Source organism: Peromyscus maniculatus, chromosome 21 (genome assembly GCF_049852395.1).
Source record: "Peromyscus maniculatus bairdii isolate BWxNUB_F1_BW_parent chromosome 21, HU_Pman_BW_mat_3.1, whole genome shotgun sequence".
Lineage (NCBI taxonomy): Eukaryota > Metazoa > Chordata > Mammalia > Rodentia > Cricetidae > Peromyscus > Peromyscus maniculatus.
Genome location: NC_134872.1, coordinates 2,005,687 through 2,023,969, shown reverse-complemented (window position 1 = coordinate 2,023,969; position 18,283 = coordinate 2,005,687). Strand labels below are relative to the sequence as shown.

At 50.9% G+C, this 18,283-nt stretch overlaps 1 protein-coding gene across 1 annotated transcript; it reads right to left on the bottom strand.

The window, feature by feature from the left end:
* Positions 1–4,249: 4,249 nt before the first annotated feature.
* Positions 4,250–17,356, bottom strand: Abcf1 (ATP binding cassette subfamily F member 1). The gene is made up of 25 exons (XM_006997284.4): positions 16,968–17,356; positions 12,521–12,567; positions 11,847–11,930; positions 11,634–11,763; positions 11,332–11,369; positions 11,145–11,252; positions 10,649–10,723; positions 10,449–10,565; positions 9,330–9,428; positions 9,048–9,170; positions 8,718–8,818; positions 8,559–8,644; positions 8,299–8,438; positions 8,070–8,218; positions 7,744–7,827; positions 7,489–7,613; positions 7,223–7,335; positions 6,965–7,136; positions 6,785–6,859; positions 6,632–6,702; positions 5,668–5,700; positions 5,418–5,586; positions 5,231–5,295; positions 5,076–5,148; positions 4,250–4,972 (listed from the first exon to the last, which is right to left on the bottom strand). Exons 1-25 carry the CDS (start codon positions 17,335–17,337, stop codon positions 4,806–4,808), a joined length of 2,814 nt encoding a protein of 937 aa, XP_006997346.3. The 5' UTR covers positions 17,338–17,356; the 3' UTR covers positions 4,250–4,805.
* Positions 17,357–18,283: the final 927 nt, after the last annotated feature.

The window sequence follows — 18,283 nt, the reverse complement described above, 5'->3', positions numbered from 1 at the left end:
CCCACAATCCACCTCCAAACGCTTGCTGTGGCACATGCCTCCTCCACACAATAAAACTTTTAGGGTTCAGGTGTGGCACACATCTTTAATTCTATCATGCAGGAGGCAGAATCAGGCAGATCTCTTGAGTTTGAGGCCATCCTGGTCTACATTGTTTCAGGACTGCCAGGGATTCAGTGAGACCCTGTCTTAAAAAAGGTTCCCCAGGATGTCTAGCTGGTAAAACAAGACCTGAAGAGGCAGAAGGCCTTGGAGGGTAGACCCGGGGAAGGAGGAGAATCTGCGATATAAGCAGCAGAACGGTGGTCCTGCATGCTTGATGTTCATCGGAACCATCTGAGGGCTGACAGGATCCAAGCCACATGGGCAAAGGGGCAGGAGGATCCCAGACCGCATTCCTACCAAGTTAGCAGGTGTCTTGACTGTTATTCCTCGTATTGGCCACATGAGGGCAGGAACCTCTTAGCCCTCCCAAGCACCATGGCTAAAAGGTATCCTCTCCACCTTGTGGGGCACCAACCAGCCTGTGGTCGCAGCTCTCCTTGTATCCCGTTCTTGGAGGCACCATCACTAGTTCTCGCCATCTCCTACAAGCCCAAGATTTTAGAGAGCTCAGTGTTTTTCCTGTTTTTACTTTAAAGTCAAGGGACTGGAGCGATGCCTCTGAGTGCCTGCTTCTATTCCACAGGACTGGCTTCAATCAGAGTCCGACGCCCTCTTCTGGCCTTTGTGCCTCCCCACACCCTTACCCCAACGTGCATACTCATAGAATTTTAAAATTAAAAAATAAATCTGGGTGAGGCCACACATATTACTGTAACTCTAGAACTGCAGAGTTATACACACACACACACACACACACTTTTTTTTTTCCCCTCACAAGGACAAGCTGAGCACATCTATCTCATCCTTTGGTCCAAGTGTGGTTTCCTTTTTTTTTTTAAGACAGGGTTTCTCTGTGTAGCCCTGACTGTCCTGGAACTCACTCTGTAGACCAGGCTGGCCTCCAACTGAGATCTGCCTGCCTCTTCTGGGATTAAAGGTGTGCACCGCTGGCCTGCCCAAGTGTGGTTTCTGAAGGCATCTTTCTTTGTTCTACTGGTCTGTTCTTCCTCCCCATACCCCAGGCCCTGTGACACATTTTGACAACTTGTCAACTTGACAAAAATTAGAATCACCTGGGAGAGGAGCATCTGAGCATGTCTGTGGGGGAATATTTTATATAAGATGGTGAGACCACTGACCCCTGCCTTACTTAGGTAGCAACATTCGGTAAACACAGGACTATCTGAGCTGAGAATTCAGCTGAGCACTAGCATGCATCTATTCCTTATTTGGTCTGCTTCAAGCCCCAGGAGTTTGGATTTCCTCACCAGGACTGCGATCTAAACTGTGATCTAAGTAAGCCTCTTATCCTTAAACTTGTTTTTATCCCAGCAACAGAAACCAAGACACCATATCCTACTTTCCTAGGAACTTTAACCAAGTGCTCCAGGCTACTTTCAACTCTGAGTATTCATCATTCTATACCTTCCTTTCCTGCTCCTAGCCAGATGACCCAAGGCGAAAGAAAGAAAGAAAGAAAGAAAGAAAGAAAGAAAGAAAGAAAGAAAGAAAGAAAGAGAGAGAGAAAGAAAACCAGGGTGCTGGCTCTCGTCTTCCAGAGGACCTGGTTTGAGCCTCAGCACCTACATAGTAGCTCACAATGGTCTGGACTCCAGTTCCAGGGATTCCACCTTCTGGCCTCCAAGGGCACCAATTGGTGCAGACATGTATGCAGACAAAACACCCATACATACACATAATACAATAAAAACATGTTTGGTTCTTTTTGTTATTTGTTTAGCCTCAAACTTACAAAGACCCTCCTACTCCCCCCCCCCCCCCAGTGCTGGTCTGGGCTACCATACAAGGCCTAAACTGAATTCTTTTTTAAAGATGTATTTATTATGTATATAGTGTTCTATCTGTATGTACTCCTGCCCGCCAGAAGAGGGCACCAGATCTCATTAGAGATGGTTGTGAGCCACCATGTGGTTGCCAGGAACTGAACTCAGGAGCTCTTAACCTCTGAGACATCTCTCCAGCCCCTAAACTGAAACTTAAAAACAAAAAACAAACAAAAAGCTGGGTGGCAGTGGCACATGCCTTTAATCCCAGCACTCAAGAGGCAGAGCCAGGTGGATCTCTGTGAGTTCAAGGCTAGCCTGGTCTACAAAGGGAGATTCAGAACAGGTATCAAAACTACACAGAGAAACCCTGTCTCAAAAAAAAAAAAAAAAAAAAAAAGCTATCACCAAGTCCTACTACCTGTGCCCAGTGCAGCTAGCCACTGGCCTGATACTCACTGCAGCTTGGCAAATATCTAAATTTAAAAGCTGGGCAGTGGTAGCACACACTTTTAATGCCAGCACGCAGGAGGCAGAGGCCAGAGGATCTGAGTTCAAGGTCAATCTGATCTACAGAGTGAGTTCCAAGACAGCCAGAGAGAAACCGTCTCAAAAACAAAAAACAAAGAATGGCCCCTATAGGCTCATATATATGAATGTCTAGTTATCATGGAGTGGAACTATTTGAAAGATGGTAAGGATCAGGGGGTGTAACCTTGTTGGAGAAGTGTATCACTGGGGGTAGGCTCAGCAGCTCTTTTCCTGCTGCCTGTGATCAGAACGTAGCTCTCAGCTACTGCAGCACCATGCTGCCACGCCTCCCTCCTTCCACCAATTAAATGCTTTCTAAGAATTGCCTTGGTCAGCTGGGCCGTGGTGGCGCACGCCTTTAATCCCAGCACTTTTGGGAGGCAGAGGTAGGCGGTTCTCTGTGAGTTTGAGACCAGCCTGGTCTACAGGGTGAGTTCCACGACAGCCAAGGCTACAAAGAGAAACCCTGTCTTGAAAAAGTTTCTCTCCACTTGAATAAAACAGTGACTAAGACAAAGTATTTTTATTTACGGCTGTGTCTGTGTGGGGTTATAAGTATGAGTGTAAGTGTCCTTGGATCCCCTGAAGCTGGAATTACAGGTGTCAGTAGCCTAACACAGGTGCTAGAACTCATGTCCTGTAAAGAGCAGCAACAACTGTCTACCCCCCCCCCCCATTTCTGTTTATGTTTTGTGCCTGTCCTGGAGCTCACGCTGTAGCCCAGGCTGGCCTCGAACTCTCAGAGATCCGCCTGGCTCTGCCTCCCAGTGCAGGGATTAAAGGCGTGCACCACCACTGCCCTGCTGCAGCCAGTGCTCTTAACTGAGCTAATTCTCTCTCCAGTCCTGTCCCCCAACCCACACTTTAAAGATTTCATATTTTATGCTTATGAGTGTATTATCTACATGTAAATGTACCACACACAAGGAAGCCAGAAGAGGGTGTTGAAGGCCCTGGAACTGGAGTTACAGACAGACCTGAGCTGACACGTGGGTGATGGGACTGAACCTGGATCCTCTGGAAGAGCAGCAGGTGCTCTTTAAGGGCTGAAGACTTCTGAGAACCACCCCAAAGTATTGCAGTAGGCCCACAGTCAAGGCTGGCCTGAGCTATAGAATTAACTGAGACTACAGAATGACTCCCCACCTCGAAAAAGCAAGATTTCTCTGATGCTCAATTCTATGAAACATTTACATGTTATCTGCAGGTGTTTAAAAGCTGGGCATGGTGGTACACTGGGGGCAGGGTGCTGCAGAGGCAGAAAAATCGCTGTGAGTTCAAGGCCAGCCTGGTCTACATATTAAGTTCCAGGCCCAGATAGTAAGACCCTGTCTCAAATAAACACTAAACAAAACTCAGCTCATGAATAAAATGAGTATTAATAAAATTACACTTTTTCAGACTTTGGATGACTCTGTCTCCTGCTTCAGATCCATGTGCTACCACCAAATAGCCCATGTCTGGAAAACTGTCCTTTTTGGACATACCAGTTCTTAACAAAGATATTAGGTACATGGGAGTCAACTGTATCATAAATGACCTTAGTTTTCCCGTCTTCTCTAATCATTCATAGAAGCTTTTCTCTTTCTGTCTTCCATAGTGCCACAATTTTAAGGCATGACTCATGTAGCGAAGGCTTGCTTCAAACTCACTATGTAGCCAATAAAGGCCTCCCTGTACCTCCTGGGTGCTGGAGTTACAGGTATGCGCCCTGTTGGTCTAGACCAGTGTTCCCGAGTCCTAGGCAGAGGGTGGAGCACCACGTCATCACGGGTTGCTGGGCACACCAAGGGCACACGGGCTGGGGAGGAGGGACAACAAAGCTGGGGTTTGGAACTCCACACAGGGACAGGGCAGCAGCACCCCATTCCTTTATTTCCTCCCCTTCTAACAGGAGACCAGTCCAGCAGCTTTCCTTTCCTGCCCTCAAGTCCCCACCAGACAAGTGACCACAGGCACCAGATCTTGGGCTGGTGACAGTACATGTCTCCAACACTCGCCTCTCGCCTGCTGTGGTTCCAGCTGTTTGTGTCAGTGAGTCAGAACCCTTCCAAAAGGAGGGACCAGACAGAGGCAGTTCTGAGTGGCCAGAGTCCTGAGACAAGAGGCTACCTTAACTTGGCCTGAGGGGAATCTACCATAGCAAAGGTCTCCTCTGTCTGACAAGAGACGCTGAGGGTGAGCCAGCTCAGTTATCTGAAGGGGAACACGGTCCTTCAGCGGGAAGGACACAAGTCCCATGGATCCTGTCACACACATCAAGGCAACACTCCACCTCACGGCCAATGTGGCTGCAGCTGGCAGCAGACACAGCAGGCTTCTGGGTGGATCAAGGAGGTGGCAGGTTCCAGCCACAGGAGCTTCCAGCAGGCTTCCAGGAGGGGCTCAATCCCGAGGTCGATTGACCATGACTTCACCCAGGGCCTCCAGCACCTCTCGCTTGTAGTCATCAAAGTCACCGTCGATTTGACTGACACTCTGCTCCTCCACCACCCACAACTGGCAATTGGTTTCTGTGATGAGTCGGGCATCATGGCTAACGACGATCACAGCTTTGGAGGAAGATGACAAAAACAGGGCAGAAGAGGGGAATCCAGAGGGGAAAGGAGAGCCCCAGCCCACACTCTGGCTCTTGCTCCGTCTGAGCAGACTTACCTCCCTTGTACTCATTGATGGCCTCCCCCAGGGCATCAATGGACTCGATGTCCAAGTTATTGGTTGGTTCATCCTGTGGAGAGGGGAGAGTTCCATGGCAGAGCACTGCAGCTCTCGCCTCCAAGCCCTTCTTCTCCTGTGACTGGCCCACTTACCAAGATGAGGACGTCAGGCTCCCGACAGGCTAGCTCCGCAAACACAACTCGGGCTTTCTGCCCACCTGCCACAGAAGGGAAGGGAGACTCCTGTCACATGCCCTGCAGAAGTCAAATTCTGTATGTGCTCAGGGTACAGGGGCTCCCCATTGGGGTCGCCTCCTCAGGCACCCCAGAGTGTTGGTACCGGAGAGTTTGCAGATCTGGATGGTGTGGGCGTGGCTCTCCAGGCCAAAGCGGCCCAAGCACTTCCGGGCATCCTGGTAGGGCAGGTTGAAGCTCCGCTGCAGGTACTCCGTAGGCGTTTCCTCCATGTGCAGCTGCTCTGCATACTGCTGGTTAAAGAAGCCAATTTTCTGCCCAAGAGAAGAGGGAGGTGGTCACTCAGAGTCCTGCTTCCTGCCAGACTTCCACACTTCATCCCCAAACCAGCTTACCAGCCGATGGTTCTTTCTCATTTCCCCGTTGGTCTGCAAGGAAAAAGCAAGTGTAAAAGCAGAGATGTGGGAAGGTGGTGACACCATAGCCCAGTTTTTCTTTTTGAGACGGTCTTATCCTGCAGCCCAGACTAGCCTTGAATTCAGTGATCCCCGTCTCAGACTCCCCAGTGCTGAGCTTAGGAGTGGGAGCCACCAGGCCTATCTCAAGGTTTTTTGTTTTGTTGTTGTTGTTTTTTTTTTTTTCCGAGACAGGGTTTCTCTGTGTAGTTTTGGAGCCTGTTCTGGATCTCACTCTGTAGACCAGGCTGGCCTGGAACTCACAGAGATCCGCCTGCCTCTGCCTCCCGAGTGCTGGGATTAAAGGCGTGCGCCACCACCGCCCCGCTCGATGTTTTCTTAAGAGAAACTCATTGTCAGAGTTGGGCTGTGAATAAATGAGTGCAAGGGGAAGGGTGCACAGGGGTCAGAGGACACTGAAGGGGACAGCCACATTTCCTTGCAGGGACTGTGAGTCGAGTTGGGTGGGTGGCACAAGCCTGTAATCCCAGATACTTAAGAAAGGACAGAGGATGGCAAATTTGAGGCCACTCTGGGTAACTTGGCAAGGCCTTATCTTAAAGTAAACCAAGATGGAGGAAACGGCGTCCTAAAGGCCCTGCCTGGGTTCACCCCGCAGTGTCACAGGTGACAACAGCCTTACACCGTGTGTGCGCTGCAGTCCGAGTGTACTGTCACTCTAACTCAGTCCTAACAGCGCAGAGCGCCAACAGGAAAGTTCAACTTGTTATGCTGGAGGGAAACCAGGCACAGTTCTAACAGATAAACGAGAAAGTCTTGGGACTCTGTCTCTGCCCCCCCCCCCCCCCCCAGTTCACACACTTCTCAGTCTACATGGACACACTGTCCCCTGTCATCTGGTGAATGCTGGGTCCTTTCTCTCCCTTTGGGCTTCAAAACTCACTGGTGTCAGCTTGCCAGTCAGCAGCAGCAGCAGCGTGCTCTTCCCCACACCGTTGGGGCCCACAATACAAACTGGAAGGAGACAGGTGGTCAGATAAGCAGCCTCAATCTGAGACCCATGCTCCACATCCCAAGTCACCCAGGACCAACTCACTCCGTGAGTCCATGTCGATGCCAAAATCCAGGTTCTTAAAGAGCGGCTTCTGCCCCTCATAGCCAAATGTCACACCTGAGAAAAAGCAGCCACTTATCACTTCTCCAGTCACCCCGAACGCCTGGCCTCAGAGGACAGCGCACGGGGCTCTGCTGTCCTCGGCAGTAGGTGGTCACTTACCATGCAGCCCTAGTACCGGTGGGCTGAGAGGCGGAGGGTCTGGGAAGGTGAAGCGCACTGTGTACTCCTTGGGACGCTTCAGGAGCTCAGGGGGGTCCTGAGACTCTTCATCCTGGTTTTTCCGGCGGCACTTCTGCTGCTTCCGAGTCAGGACTTCCTTTGTTTGCTTTTCCTGGATGAGGGAAGAAGGACGCAGTCCGTTCGCTGCCCAGGCCCATGGCTCCCCTCCTGCTCTCCACCAGAGGAGTGGGCACGCACTGCCTGCTTGGTGGACTTTCCCCCAGCCTTCAGCTCCTTCAGCTTCTTCTCCTGTTTCTCATATTGCTTCAGCAGCTCCTTCTGCTTCTGCTGGTACATCTTCTTGAAGGTCACTACAGGCAGAGGAACAACCAGGGACAGGTGAAGTGGGGGAGCAGCCATGGATGGAGATCTTGAAGAGACAGCTTATCACCATGCCCAGGGTCTGCTACTCAGGCTCTGCCTGGGGGTCCAGCTGTCCCTAACCCACAAAAGAGCACGCTTACTGTAATTGCCCCTGTAGTAATGGAGCCTCTGGGTGTCAAGGTGGATGATGTCGGTGCAGACATCGTCCAGAAAGCCCTGGTCGTGGGAAACGATCAGCAACGTCTTCCTCCAGCCCTGAAGGTAGCTGCAGTGTAGAGAAGGGTGTGGAGTGTCACAGCGTGTGGGGAGTCAGGGAAGTAGATAAGGGTGGGAGGAGCAGGGAGAGAGGCAGAACGGGAGCCAACAACACAAGAGCTGAGAACATGGCCACGCACTTATTGAGCCAGATGACAGCGTTGAGGTCCAGGTGGTTAGTGGGCTCATCCAGCATCAGCAGCGTGGGCTCCATGAACAGTGCCCTAAAAAGGGGTGGAGTCAAGGTCAGGAAGGAAGCCGTCTGCTCCGCAAACCCAGAGCCCTTGGTTGGCAGAACTAAATGAGAACTTTCTGTTAGATGGGGTCAAAATGGAGAGTGACCCAAGTTCTCACGATGCACAGCGAGGATGGTAAAAAGTTGGCCTCAGATCTGCCAGCTAAGGAGGCCTTGGAAAGAAGGAAAGGGACTGGAGTCAGAGACCGGCAGAGCGGAGGCAGGGCCCACCTGGCCAGGGAGACACGCATGCGCCAACCCCCAGAGAACTTCTGTGTGGGACGGTTCTGCATCTCAGGGTCAAAGCCCAAGCCGGCCAGGATCCGCCTTGCCTTGGCCTCTGCAGCTGCGGCTCCAGTAGCCCTCAATTCCTCATACACCTGGGAGGAGGGAGAAGAGGACACGTGTCTGAGGGTCCAAGGATCCCAGGCCCACCCGTGTCCCCGCGCCGACCCTCTACCTTCTCTAGCCTCTCAGCAGCTGTGTCATCCCCCTGCTCCAGCCGTCCCTGAAGCTGCCGCTCCTCCTCTAGCAACTTCAGTCGCTTGGTGTCCGCACGAAGAACAGCCTGCACCGCGGGTGTTTCATCAGCCACCACCTCTGCAGAAGAGAAAGGTCAAGGTGTCAGTGCTGTCCTGACCTGTGCAGCACTTGGCACTCCTTCCAAATCAGGGGTTCTCCAGCCCCGAGTTACCCCGCTTTCCCGGTCCCCAGCCTCACCCTGCTCACACAGCAGCACGTCAATGTTAGGGGGGATGCTCAGGGCACGGTTGGCAATGTGCTTCAGAAGTGTGGTCTTGCCTTTGCTGGAGAACAAGAGCCATGAGCACCCAGCCACCCAGGGCAACCCTTCCTTCCCCTTCAATCCCACCTTCTCACCCATTGGGTCCCACCAGCCCATAGCGGCGGCCTGCGACGATGTACAGGTCAGCGTTGACAAACAGCTCCTTGCCATGGGCTGAGATGCTGAACTTTTCCAACTGTAGAGGACAGAATGGATGAACCCAGGGCAAACAACCACGAGACTCTTCCCTTCCTTCCCTCTCCCCCCGAGCACGGGTCCTCATTTCTACTGGCTTGTCTGTCACCTTGCTCAAGCTGGCAGAAGCCTTTTCCTTAGTGCCTTCACCCTTTCCATGACTTTACAAAGTGAGGACAGGCCTCTGCTGAAGTGACAAGGGGGGGGGGGTAAGGGCCCGCAGATCTCACCTTGATGTCTGATGCATTTTCTAACATTGCCTGGCGGGAAGACACCTCTGCCTGGGACACGGAGAAGTCATTTTCTGCAGCATTAGCTGCTTTTAATGATTCCACCTGGCGTTCATAATCCATCTGAGGAGGAGGGAAAAGGTTTGAAGTGGTAACATAGTGGCTGAGACAGGGCTGAAGGACACAATCCCTCCCTCTTTCAGCTGCTCTCTTCAAGCAGCCCCCGAGCGCTCACACCCTCACCTTACAAACCCACAGAAACCGTGCAGACCAATGGCTTACCTGTTTCTTCAGCTTTTTCTTTTCCTTTTTGCTAAGGTGGGCATAGGGGTCACTGGCCTTGGACCCCCCCTCTTCCTCTTCTCTCTCTTCCTCGTCACCCTGTGAGAATACACGGCAATAAACAAACAAAAGCAGCAGCAACATCGAGGACGAAGGACATCTCAGAAAGTGGATTCCAGGGTTGTGGTGGCACACGCCATTACTCCCAGCACTTGAGGCAGTGAGTTCTACCTCCTGGTCTATAGAGTAAATTCCAAGTCAGCTAGGGCTACACAGAGAAATCTTGTCTTGAAAGACCAAATCAAACCAAACCAAAAACCAACAAGAACAAAAAACCAAACAAACAAAAACCAAACCCCAAACCTAAAACTAAACAAAAACCCCCCTCAGATTCCTGCCTTGCATCCAAGTGGGGCAGGAAGCTGTCTTCTCTACCCAATCTGGAGATAGATGATGGTCCTCTCTCATACTTGTCCCAAGCCACTAGTTGGCATGCAGTCCATTATTAATCTCAGCCACCAGGAACCACTGGTATGAAATGTGTGGTAACTAATGAAAGGAAATGCCTGTAACTAAAGATATAACTTCAAGTGTGATGGAGGGTGGAGCTAATGAGTTTCTGCCGCTAACTTGCAAAGAGAAGACGTTGAAGTGTGCAGCCCGGGGCTGTCAGCAGCTCCTAGACGAGAAGTGCTTGAGGGACCGAGGCCTACATACAGCATCCAGACGTGATTACTGAGACCAGGAACACGGCAGATGTGTTCTGCATCACAGTGCCAAACTTTAGGCCCTTTCCTCTTCCATTCACTGGTACAATTCCAGCATATGGGCTGGACCTGACCCAAGGCCTGTCTTCATATAGCCCATGGGATAAAGTGGCTGTTCCTTTCCAAGAGCAGTTGAAAGATGAGACAGAGACACAAACCTAAACACTACACCAGTAGGTTTTTCTATAGCCCCAGCTCTCCTGGGACTCACAGAGATTCTGCCTGTCTCCCAAGTGCTGGGATTAAAGGTGTGTTCTTCCATGCTGAGCAAGAGTGCCTAACTGTACAAAGTCTGTGACTCTTTCTCTGGTCAGCAACAGACCCCACACCCCCACCCCGGCAAAGCCCATACCTGCTCTGCCTTCTTGGCCTTCTCTCGGTCTCCCCCTTGTCTGGGCAGCTCCTTCTCTTCAGTTATCTCTTCGCCACCTTCCCCTTCACTGCCTGGAGCAGCAGACTGATTTTGAGGCTAACAAGGGAAAGACGGGCCTGATGAAACGCTGCCGCACCGACGAGCGCTGCCGCACCGCCTGCAGTCAGCCACTCACTCACCTTGGCCTTTCCTCTGGACTTCTCCTCCTTCCCCCGCCTGCTCTTGAGTCCAGGTTGCTGTTCCTCAGACACAGCCTGCAGGACACACACAAGAGATGACTTTGCTACTCTGCCACTCACAAGCATTTCTAGAGAGTCTGCACGGTTCAAAAGGGCTGCCAGGGGACAAGAGACCCGGAAAGCCCTACTCAAGATGGGGGACTCAACCAGACAAGGGTTGGAAGGCTACTCGGGAGGAGCAGCAGCAGAACGAGCAATAAAGGCTTCGGCAAGGATGCAGCCAAACTGGATGCCAAGATGCCATGGCGTCCGAGGGCAAGAGCCAGGCTCAGGGCCTTTTGGATTTTGAGTTTAAATCTCTGAAGAGCACTGCATGACAGACGATTTTAAAGAGATGAGTTCTCACGGCACGAGCAGGACAGATCTAGGTGAGTGGCTGACAAGCAGGAAACTGGCATGTGTGAGGAGGCGCTGAGCGGCGGAACCACCACCTCACCTTATTGATACGATTCTTCTCTGGCTTGGCCGGCTTGGGAGCATGTTTTTCTTCTTCCTCCTCCATGTCACTCTCATCCTGAATCAGGGCCTCAAAAACATTCCCACCCTACAGGAAAAGGCCACAGAAGTCAGCAAGGTGTCTGTGGTTGCCCTTAGGAGTCTTTGCTCACCTTCTGATAGCTCACCTTGGCCTTCTTCCCTCCGCGGAGTATGGGGGCAGGTACTGAAATGACAAGGGGAGAGGAAGAAAATCCCAGTGTCTGGCTCCTTCACGTCACCACCTCAAAGACCTTGCAAGGAATGATGTCTTACTCCCCGCCCACTTTGGATGCCCCCTGCCCCTCAGGTTCTCTGTGTAACAGTCCTGACTGTCCTGAACTTGTTTGGTAGACCACACTGGACTTGAACTCAGAGATCCCCTGCCTCTGCCTCTCAAGTTTGGGGTTAAAGGTGTCACCACCACCCAGCATCCCCTCAAGAAACTCACCCTCGTCCTCCTCATCACTGGCTGGTACAGAGAGCTTCTTAAGGCGCTCCATTAGCTCTTTTTCCTCGCCATCATCGTCCACATCCTTCTTCCGCCGGCCTTTTCGGGTGTCTCGCTTTTTCTTCTGTTGCTGAAACAAGTGTGAGAGTTAGCTGAGGGTCAGCGGGGCTGGTGGGTCCACGGTGTCCCGGGATTCCTAGCCATCACGGATACCTGCTGCGGTTGCTGCTGCTGCTCCTTCTCCTTCTTCTCTTCTTCCCCTGCTTGTTTATCTTCCACTGCCAGCTCCTCAAAGAACTGTAACAGTGAGACACAGGCAAGCTGCTCAAAGGCCAGTCAGCCCTCTGCACGTAGGCCCTCATCTTGCTTCTTCTCTCTTTTTAATTTGCCATGGCTGGCTCTCACTCACGCTTGCTCCCCACAAACTTTCGGTTTCTGCTTTTGTAGAGGTTGACACGTATGTGCTCACCAAAGCTGGGAGCCCACTGATGCTTCTCAACCCCAGAACTCTAAGAAAGCAGTATTTGCTCTTTTCATTTTTTTTTTTCCTACACAGGATTTCTCTGTGTAGCTCTGACTATCCTGGAACTCATCCTTGTAGACCAGGTTGGCTTGAACTCAAGAGATTTGCCTGCCTCTGCCTCCTGAGTGCTCAGATTAAAGGTGTGCGCCACGGCCACCACCCAGCTCTTTTTGAATTTTTAAAAATATTAATTGAGAATTTCACAGGAGCCCATGTGCCTCCTGCTTCCTGAGTGATAAAACTCCCCACCCACTCAGAGCCCCTTCTCTTAGCGAGACCTTCACCTCCTCACATCTCACATGTCCATTTATACTGTCTGGGAACACCCACGGTCATTTCTCTTCCTGGACCCTCATTTTCTCACCGTCTTTTTGGTCTTCTTGTCCTTTTTGCCTTTCTTCACCACTTTGTCTGGAAGGTTAAACAGACACCATGCCATTAGCTTATTATAAACGCCCAGCAGCCCGGACTTCCTGCAGAGCTCCAGCTGGAAGACCTGGGCTCTACCAGGAAGAACTAGTCTTAGTCATTACTCCTGGTCTTACAGAAACAGCCTTTTCTACTTTCATCCAAACACCTATTTCTTGAAAACATCTTATTAGATGTATTTATTCTGTGAGTGTTTTGCCTGTGTGTGTGCACTGTGAGCCTGCCATCCTGCCGACCTGAATTATGGACACCGGGAGCCACCACGTGCGCGTCCTCTGCTGGCAACCACTGCACCATCTGCCCCGACCTACACACACCTGTGTTAAGCAGACACCAGGTATCAGAACATGCTTGCACTGGAGATGCAAACAGCTAATAAGGTAACTGTGGTTTCCTCTAGTGCTTGTGGGCTTTTGGAAGACAGGTCTTGAAGAGTAAGGGCCCTGAACTTCCCCAAAGGGAAGAAAAGGAAGACTTGGTGGGGAGAGAGAGGCTGGCCTCAGGCCTGGTGCCACTCGTGGTCCCTAAAGGAGAAGGTACAGGTGGGGTCACAGTGCCATCCATGTCCAGATCAGCTGTGACAAGGTCAGGCTGTAGAGAGGGCTTTTTAGTCAGGTAAGAACAATCCGTTGTTGGTATGATCTTTTGTACTTTCAAGTCTTGCACTCAGTTCAGAATGGAGCAAGGATGGGAGGGAACAAGAATAACGGGAAAAAATCTGTTGAGACTACTACAGTATTTTTTTGGTGGTCTACTCTGGTGGTGGCCAGGGGGACGACAGTGGCAGAATCCAGCATGAAGAGGTCCTCAGACATGCAGTATGAAGTACATTCAGTACTTGAGGAACAGGGAAGACAGGCCAAGCTTATGAATGCAGTTAGGGCATGTGTGTGAAGGCTGTAAGCTACAATGGTCATCTGCAAACAAACACTTGGGCCCACACCCCACCTGCTGTGCCGAAAGTACAGTATAAAGGACAGCTGGTCATCTTTCCTGCAGCCTGGACAGTGACCTGAAAGACTGTTTGTCTCTTAGGGAGCAAAGGACGTCAGACTGACTCCACTCTTCACTTCTGCCATTTGTGCCCCTCCAGGTGGCCCCCTCCACTCTCTATCCAGAGGCAGAATGGATCACATGACTTCCCTTCATGGTCAGGCCGACTATGACGTCTTCTAAATGACCACACTCAGTTAGAGCAATGTGGTCCTCAATTAACCGTGAGGCACAAGCAGCTCCCTGCTATCTATCAAAATTAAATATTAAAATAAAAATATTTATTTTATGTTATATGGGTGTTTTATCTGCATGTATGTCTTCTTATCCCATGTGACTGATGCTCAAGGATGCCAGCCAGGAGAGGGCATCAGACTCTGTGGGACGAGCGTTACATCTAGTTGTGAGTGGGAATTGAACCAAGGTCCTCTTGGAAGTGCTCTAACTGCTGAGCCTTCTCTTCAGCCCCACAATAAGTATTCTTAAATCAGAATTCCATGTGTTCCACAGTCCTTACTTAATAGAAAAGTCTTACTGAATAGCTACTTTGCCAAAAACAAACAAACAAACAAAAAAAACAAAAAACAAAACATCCTTGGAGATAATAATAAAAGACAATCTCTTTACTTTATAGTTTCAGCGCCTAACAGAACCCCTATCCATCTTTCCTGCTTCCTGCCCCAGCTAGGCTGTAGACTCTGCTCCTCCCAGGTTCCTCAGTAAGTCCCAGATACAGAAACCCATGCCAGTCTCTGCTCCATCTGTCCTTACCCAGGGCACCTTTCAAATCTGATCCTGGTGCTCACTAGGTGACTAGAGTACACAGGTCAGAAGGGTGTGCAAGGCTAATACTGAAAAGCTTTACATGTCAGTCATTCCACGGAGCCCAGTTCTAAGGACAGAAGGGAGGACGTAAGACAATCAGGTCACCTAAAACATCTCAAATTAGGACAACCACCACACACCTCCTCATCTGTGTGTAGTTCTGTGGGCCTCACACACTAGGCAGTCACAAGTGAACTACATCTTCAGTCCTTTATTTCCACCTTTTATTTTGAGGCAGTCTCACGAAATTGCCCAGGCTGGCCTTGAACTTGTGATCTGTCTACTTTAGCTTCCCACATATTTGGAATTACAGGCCTGAGCCACAAGGTCTGAACCCCTGTGTCGTACCCCCCCCCCAAAGCTTTCTCTGTGTACCCCTGGCTGTCCTGGAGCTCACTCTGTAGACGATGCTGGCTTCGAACTCAGAGATTCACTTGTCTCTGCTTCCCGAGTACTAGAATTAAAGGTGTGAGCCATCACGCCTGACTTCATTCTTCCGTTCTTTAAATTCCTTCTGTCTATTAAACTGACCTGAGGTGAGGAAATATCATCACAGAGGTCAGCAGGACCAGAGCTATGTTACACCTCTCCTCTTTCAATCTCCTATACTATATATAGCTCTTTCCTTAAGCTGTCCTGAACTTCAAAGCAGAAGAAAACACTTTAATATTACCACTCCTGGCTCTTATTTGTAATACAGATAACAGGTAGGCTGAGGAAGGAGAATTAAGTTTGAACTCTGCCTGGGCAGCTTAGTGAAACTTTACTCAAAATAAACAAGAGCTGAGGATGAATCTATCTTCACCAATTCAAAGCCAGTCTCTACTTTATAGCTGGGCATAATGACTCAAGTCTGTAATGCTAAAACTTCAAGGCCATCCCCTAGCTACACGAGTTTAAGGCCAGCCTGGGCTATATTAGACCTTGTATTAAGACAGAAGAAAAACCCTCTAAGCTATGTTTATAAGGTGTATATGAAGCAAAAGTGAACCTCATGTTTAGACTTGCATCCCATCCCTGAGACAGTTTATTAAGACAGTCTCTGTGTAGCCCTGGCTGTCTTGGCACTCACTATCTAGACCAGGCTGGCATCGAACTCAGAGATCCGCCTGCCTCTGCCTCCCAGTGCTAGGATCAGAGGTGTGCGACACCTGTCAGGTGACCCCACCTGTTTCCTCATTTGCCATTTCTCTGGCTGTTCTTAGAGCCACTGGTGAGGGTTGTCAGGTTCCCACTGCACTTTTTCTTAACTTGGTCTGAGCGCTCTAGGATGACTTCATCTGTAAGTACACTCATCTATGTCCTTCAATTCTTCTCTCACCGGAGACAATTAACAACGTGTCTTCATTTTAGAAACCTCCAATGCAGCCTTCAAAATATACTAGGCTGGCAAGGTGACTCAGAGAGGCAAGTTCAATCTCGGACCCACACACAGATAGAAGGACACAGTTACTACAAAGCTGCCCACCCACTTTCTGACTTCCACACTTGCTCCTCCCTCAAGAAAAGCGCTGACACAGGCGCTGGACCAATGACTCTGCAGTTCAGAGCACTTGCTGTTCTTTCAAAGGTTTGATTCCCAGCACTCACATGGTAGCTCACAACCATATGTAACTCCAGTTTCTGGGGATCAGGTGCCCTCTTCTGACAGGGCATGTACATGGCACACATATGTTCATGCAGGCAAAACATCAATACACAACTAAAAATAAAACAAAACACCCAACACAATCAATCTTTGCATGCTTTCCACCTTACAGCCCAATACTACTCTGTCTTTCTTGTTCAAAACTTTATTTTCGGCCGGGCGGTGGTGGCGCACGCCTTTAATCCCAGCACTCGGGAGGCACAGACCGGCGGATCTCTGTGAGTTCGAGGCCAGCCTGGGTTACAGAGTGAGTTCCACGAAAGGCGCAAAGTTACACAGAGAAACCCTGTCTCTAAAAAAAACAAAACAAAACAAAAAAAGATTTTATGTGAACTAAATCGGGGTGTGGTGGCGAAGGCCTTTAATCCCAGCACTTGGGAGGCAGAGGCAGGCGGATTTCAGAGGACAGTCTGGTCTACAGAGTGAGTTCCAGGACAGCTAGGGCTATGCAGAGAAACCCTTGTCTTTTTTTTTTTTTTTTAAAGTTCTTTTCAAATAAAACAAATCAAATGCTTGTGGAATTACTGTAGTCACTCGTGTCTTCAAGCCTCTTAAAGAGTTCTTGTTCCCTTCATCCCACACCCACAGCACATCGCACAAGAACTACTTAGGTGCGATGACCACAGCCGATCCTAACGCAAAGCCAACGCCAGCGCAGTCCGATCGGACCGAGTCTCGCTGGCCAAGGGGCCAGCGGAGGAGGGGTTCGCTGGGAGGCAACGGCCCCGGAGGTCGGGGCAGGACCCCCATCTCCCGTCCCTCCCTCGGTGCCATATGCTCTTCCCCGCCTCCCGTCAGCCTCCCGGCGCTCTGGGGCGTCCCGGGCGCGCGGCCTCTGCCCCGGCGCACATGCGCAGGACCTACGCCTCACGGCAGCCGCCATCGGCGCCCCCGTCCCCGCCTCCTCCCCGCTCACCCGCGGGGCTCGTGCCCTCGCCGTCCCCGATCCACTCGGGCTCGGGCGGCTGCTGCTTGGGACCCTTCGGCATCGTGGTGGCAGTTACGAGTCCTCCGGAGGCGTCTGGCGCCGTTTCCGCTTCCGGTGGCGTGGGGCCGCCAATGGGCGGGCTCTCCATTGGACACCCGCCCCGCCCCCGGCGACCCTGGGCGCAAACGTTTGCCTCGGGCTGGGGGCGTGGCGGGGCCGAGGCCCCGCCCCGGGGGCGTGGCCGGGACGCCACAGACTCGCCGCGAGTGGGCGGCGCGTTGTGACGGCCCCCACGCGCGGTGACACCCAAGGAGCGACGTAATTTCTGGGTAGGAGAAGTGGCTGCGGCAGCGTTCATCTCGCTGTGTCACTCTTCTGGTCTGGAACTCGCTGTGTAGACCAGGCTGGCCTCCAACCCCGAGGTGCGTCTGCCTTTGGCTCTGGAGAAGTTTAAGGCGTGTGCTGTTAGACAGGGTCTCACTATGTAGTGCTTGGCCGGCCTGGAACTCACAATGTAGACCAGGCTGGCCGGGAACTCACAGAGATCTGCCTGCCTCTGTCTCCGGAGTACTGGGATTAAAGGCGTGCGCCACCATGCCCAGCTTGCTGCTTTTTAATACTACATACTGTAAAATGTACTAAAGACACCACAGGCCGGGCGGCCGCGGCGCACGCCTTTAATCCCAGCACTCGGGAGGCAGAGCCAGGCGGATCTCTGTGAGTTCAAGGCCAGCTTGGTCTACAGAGCGAGATCCAGGACAGGCACTAAAACTACAGAGAAACCCTGTCTTGAAAAACAAAACAAAACAGGCTGGAGAGATGGTTCAGAGGTTAAGAGCACCGACTGCTCTTCCAGAGGTCCTGAGTTCAATTCCCAGCACCCACATGGTGGCTTACAACCATCTGTAATGAGATCTGGTGCCCTCTTCTGTATACATAATAAATAAATCTTTTTAAAAAAAAAAAAAAAAAACAAAAGCACAAGACACCACAGCCTGTCAATTTAGGAAAATAACATTACTGGACCTTGGTTGACATGTCACAGAACACATAGGTAGGTATACAGATATAAGGAACTCCTTCCCAATAACCAGCCACTGGAGTTTTTTTGGTGTAGATGTGCAATCATTTTGCTGTAATTGGCCTACTGCAATTGCACATACAATAAAACGGCAAGCAAAAACACTTGGTAAGTTTTGACAGGCACATACCTTTTGGGGAGGGGCTGGGAAGGGGTTTTTCAACAGAGTTTCTGTGTAGCCTTAGCTGTCCTGGAACTGGCTCGGTCTTGAACTCAGAGATCT

Coding starts and splice junctions, on each gene's coding strand:
- Abcf1 (XM_006997284.4), bottom strand. CDS start 17,337: ATGAACGCTGCCGCAGCCACTTCTCCTACCCAGAAATTACGTCGCTCC. Junction 11,931..12,520: donor ACAAGAAGACCAAAAAGACG/GTGAGAAAATGA, acceptor TCACTGTTACAG/TTCTTTGAGGAGCTGGCAGT. Junction 6,860..6,964: donor ACCGGTACTAGGGCTGCATG/GTAAGTGACCAC, acceptor GCTTTTTCTCAG/GTGTGACATTTGGCTATGAG.